Below are 5,000 nucleotides of genomic sequence, written 5' to 3' on the forward strand. Positions count from 1 at the left end.
AGCGTTTGGTGCCTGAGTGAGTCCCTGTTTTAGTTATTATGGTAAATTTACTGAAATGCCGCTCATGGAAAATGGCCAGCTTGCACTTTTAACTGAAGATCGCACTGTCTTTACCATTTGAATATTGACCTGCAATCTTCATTGATGGAACACAAAGATCTTCAGATACCTAATTGTTTCTGTTCAAGCCATACAATGAACCCAAGCCATCTTTTTGTGTTGTGTTATTAAAGTGCATTGATTTTTTTTTTGTAGGAATATGTTAAAGTGCTGAGTCGACCATTGGGCTTTGATGGAGATCCTGATCCATCTTGGACTCCCATTTACCTCGATAAACTGGTAAGACAGTGCTGCAAGACCAAAGCAGAAGTAAATTTAACAAATCTAAAGTGCTGCACCTTGTGAGTTCACAACATTTTGACCACCGTGATGAATATCGTTGTCGATAAGAGTACAGACAACGCTGAACCACTTTCTATTTGTTTTTTACCACAATATTCAATGCCAAAGAAAGTTTTTATCTCAGAGTGTGACCAAAATCATGACTCAAAGAAAGAGCAAGGGTTGTCAATAACTTTTTCACAATATGATTGGTTTATTTCCCAAAACAAGGGTTCCTGATTTGTTATTACATTGCTTGACAAATTGACGCAAGCATGACGTGTACAGGGTTGTCTAGACTCTTATCGACAACAGAAAATTAGCCAATCAGATTGCGAGATCACAAGCAATTGTGGTAAAATACCTTCTTTCCCATAACCAAACCCTGCCATTTCATTATAAAATAAATTTAATTTTGATTTGGTTTGCAGTCTGCCTTAACCCATTGACTCCCAGGGGTTCCCCATTGATGAGTAAAATCGTCTGGCATTAGACAGAGTAAAATACTAAGTCTGGCCGGTTTCGGCCTGTTTGGACGTCAAAGGGTTAAATGGGGACATAGTTTTTCAGTGAGTGATTAATGGGGACATAGTTTTTCAGTGAATGATTAACCCATTGACTCCCAGGGGTTCCCCATTGACGAGTAAAATAGTCTGGCGTTAATTAGACAGAGCAAAATACCAAGTCTGGCCGGTTTAGACCGGTTTGGACGTCAAAGGGTTAAATGTGCTTGGCAAATGTGAACTTGAGACCTCTCAGGGACATTATTTATTTATTTATTTTTTTGCATGTCAAACTTATAAACTATAGGATTAGTCTTTTTTCTTAACAGGGCCTTGGCTTGATGATCACTCTTGTGGCTCCCGTCTTTAATAAGTCCTCACAGACAGTAAGTTTTCTGGTTGTTCTACAAGTTTTTTCTTCAAAAGGGAGAGGTGATCCTTGCATCTGGACAATTTAAGCGGTATTTGTCTTTTATCGACAACGTTTAGGCAACTTCAACGTGATTCAAACCTACATGTAGTTGTACAAATATGACCTCTGCAATGCCTGTGCAATGCCTGTGCAATGCTCTACCAACTGAGATATGAAAAACCCGCACATCAAATACATACATGTACATGCATTGTCCTTCCTATTAGAGATGAATTGATGAAGATGTGGGCAAAGCATCTGCGCTAGACTGTCCACTTCCAATGGCAGTCCATCACTCAAAAACATTCTTGTTTATTTTATTTATTTATTTTATAATTTATTATTTTTTTTATTGATTATTAAATAAAGAATACAATGATGACATTACAATAAAATTAATACTACTTTAAAATAATTTGCTTATATTTTTCATTGTTCATTAGTCAAACAAAGATGAGAAAACTTGTGTGTTTCAAGTTAAAATAATATTGTTTGCTCCTCTGTAGGATTACAAGGGCGAACTACTAGGTGTGGTTGGGACAGATGTTGCTTTGCCACAGCTTGAAGGCTCCGTCCCAGGAAGTGAGGTACTACACATGCTAATCAAAGTTTCTTTTCTTTTTCTACTGTAAACACCTGCAGATAAGCCGCACATTTTCACCAAAAGTCATTGCTATAAATCAGGGGTGCGGCTTATCTTTGGGAGCGTTTGAAAAAGGCTGCTTCTGGTGTCCAGTTTTCCACCTTCGAATGATATAACGCCTAGTTACTAAGGTATGAACATTTTAGGTGAAGCTTGGACAGACAAGTATTGAGCTTAATTTATTGATTTCTAAATTTTTCAGGTTGGTGTTGATGGATATGGTTTTGCAATCAACAACAATGGCTTTGTTCTGTTCCACCCTGGCCTGGATAAAGAGGTAAAAGCATCAAAATAATATTAATAAACTTAAGGAAATTTTTTCTCTTGTCAAGTGTTGCTAGAGTAGATTCATGCTGGAAACTGAACTTTCTCTGGGCTTCAATACCCCTCACCTTGCCCAGAGGTTTCCCTGTGTATGAAACTCACAAGGGAGTGGTCGGGTTTCTAATGCCAGTATGAGGTTACAGAAGGTGCTGCCTTCATTTTCACTATGTCCATCATTTGGTGTATTTGTCTACTGGAAAAGATAGCGGTTTTTTTTTTGCTCCAAGAAGGGTTTTGAAAGGCAAGATGGGTTGGTGGCCTGTTCAAATTGGGGTTAACGCCAAGGCAACTTAAATAGCATGACTTGCCGCAGGTTTCAGGCTGTAAACTCAAGATTTACATTTTCCTTTTTTGAACAACTCGGCTCCGATTTGTTCGGGTGCATGGTTTGTGGAGCTGTGAGAGCCATCAGCCTTCCATCACTGCATTTGTCTTGGTTTTGATTGCCAGAGCCATCCTCTCACATGCGGGCAAGCTTGTTCCCAGAGGCATTGTTCCCTTGATCAGCAGTAGGGAAGACAGACTCTGGTCAAATCCAAAGAAGTCCACATTTTATTGATTGATGAAAAACATGGTTTCATTTCCTGCCATTTTCAAACTTTAAACTCCAAAGCGTGATTTATTCTGGATTTTTATCTACAAAAAAATATATATATGAGGTTGAAGATGATCTAGAAATAAATTTTTTTACAACTTGCCAGTTCCGTAAAGTTTTTGTTTTGGAAAATACAGCATTTTGAATGACACCAGATACTGAAATCTGTTTTGATTGAAAAAATGTCCCTGGTTATTTTTGATTCTCCGCAGTTGAAACGTTTCAAGTGTTTGAGGAAATGTGTTTATAATCATGTGCTCGTTTATGTGACTGAAAAGTAAGCGCTTTCATGGCAAGGTGAACTCAAGGAGGTTTTGTTGAATCCTGACCACCTCCCTTCATACACACGCAGTTATTCAACTGTAACCAGAATTTTCTGGTTCCAGTTTTGGATTATTCCAGAGCCTCCTTTATAAGGGTGCATGGAGTACCTATGCTCGTGTGCCTGTTCCACTGGACAGGGGAACGGAGGCTCCAGGAAGGAGATTGATATGTGGGTTGAGTTTGTTGGCTCTTTACTCTCCTAGCTCCTGATACTCCAGTTTTTCTAACTTGTCAAAAGTCAACATTTGATTTGATCAGTTTAATGTAATGTTATTTAATTTTTTTAAGCTACACATTGTTAAAAAGTTCACTTATTATCAACAGACTTAACTGATTAGAGTGTAATGTGAAGTGCTAGTTTTGTACCCCATATAGACTGTATTCATAAATGGCGGCTAAATAATTATTCTTTTGTCTTTATGCTAATCATCGTCACTAGCCTCGTTAGCACGAACAAAATTCAAAAGAATTCTTGCTCTAAAGTGAGGCTAGTGAGGATGATTAGCATAAAGACAAAAGAAAAATTTATTGGCCACCATTTATGACTACTGTTTATGAACCATGTGAGCGTTAGCCCTACTAATGGAAATGGACCCACACAAGGACAGAGAAAAATTCTGACCAGGGTTTTAATGTACCACAGATGGATGACAAGGAGATTTAATTTCTTCTTTAGATATCACTCCATTCTCCCTGAACACAGTTGTTGTGTTGTTCAGTCAATCCATCGTCTGTATGAAAGGAGTCATGCTTTTCTCATACTGATGTAGTTATCTTGGTAATGTGATTTAATAATGGCCCACAAAATGCATGCTATAAAATCTTTGGAAATTCTTTGCACGTACGTTAACAACAACAACAACAACAAGCACTTTATTTGTACCCAACAGTATCACAGCATTAATTACAGAATAATGCATATTTCCAAAAATAATGAAGAGTACAGGCTGCCCCAATATAGGGGTGAAAGAAAACGGGCAGTCATACTTACATGATTAATTATTTTATTTACTAGCATCAGATACCTCACAAGCACATACACAACACATACTGCATACACACTTCTACACACACGCCAAAGAAAATACGGTTCAACAAAGAAAGAAAATATCAGTATCAGAGCAAGACAACGGAAAGCCAGAAATAATTATTGCCATTCTTTTGTTGCTGAATCTTTTTGTTTCTCTTTGCTTTTTGTTTGTTTTGCACTTGGTTGAAGTGGGTAAGGAAAAATTGTCAACCACCAAAAGGATCAAAGTTAAAAAGATTTGTAAGTAAGAACCGGTGCATGCAAATGCTGGCATAATGATGTATTTTTTTACCATTTCTGTTCTACAATGTAAATTCCAAATTCCGAGGAAATTGTGTGTATTGTGGGTGAGTTGTGGTTTTCAGTGGAACGTAAATCCTTTAGACAGAAGATTGTTAGTTGTGGTTTGAATATAGCCAGTCTGCAATCACACATGAAGCTTTCGAGTGAGCCAATTAAACCAGGTTGTCAATTCATGTGGCCAGCACTGAGTGCAAAGAACGGCAGGGGAGTGTGTGATGTTGCTTCTTATTAAGAGTCTGAATGGCTGAAAAAATGGTGCGTGATTTTTTCAGTCGTTCAGTCAATAAACTTAAGGTATTTGCAAAATTGATTTTTGATACTTTTGTGAATACCTTGGGCCTGTTTTGCATCCCTAGAAAGACCCACCGAACATTGCCCTTGACGAGCTGGAGTTCAACAGTTCTGAAGCTAAGCAGGTGTGTATTTATATTTTCATAGAAAAACGAACTTGGTGATGTTTTTTGTTTTTAACTTTTCCATAATAA

At 37.7% G+C, this 5,000-nt stretch overlaps 1 protein-coding gene across 2 annotated transcripts in view; it reads left to right on the forward strand.

The window, feature by feature from the left end:
- Positions 1-5,000, forward strand: part of LOC138015626 (voltage-dependent calcium channel subunit alpha-2/delta-4-like) — a 58,364-nt gene that overhangs the window by 44,285 nt on the left and 9,079 nt on the right. The window contains exons 16-21 of one of the 2 annotated variants that reach the window (XM_068862710.1): positions 256-339; positions 1,214-1,270; positions 1,803-1,883; positions 2,142-2,216; positions 4,402-4,452; positions 4,872-4,931. In XM_068862710.1, the coding sequence (XP_068718811.1) occupies positions 256-339; positions 1,214-1,270; positions 1,803-1,883; positions 2,142-2,216; positions 4,402-4,452; positions 4,872-4,931 (408 nt within the window). The remainder of the gene's footprint in view (positions 1-255; positions 340-1,213; positions 1,271-1,802; positions 1,884-2,141; positions 2,217-4,401; positions 4,453-4,871; positions 4,932-5,000) is intronic. The other variant, XM_068862711.1, reaches the window with a different exon arrangement.

Source organism: Montipora capricornis, chromosome 9, assembly GCF_036669925.1.
Source record: "Montipora capricornis isolate CH-2021 chromosome 9, ASM3666992v2, whole genome shotgun sequence".
Lineage (NCBI taxonomy): Eukaryota > Metazoa > Cnidaria > Anthozoa > Scleractinia > Acroporidae > Montipora > Montipora capricornis.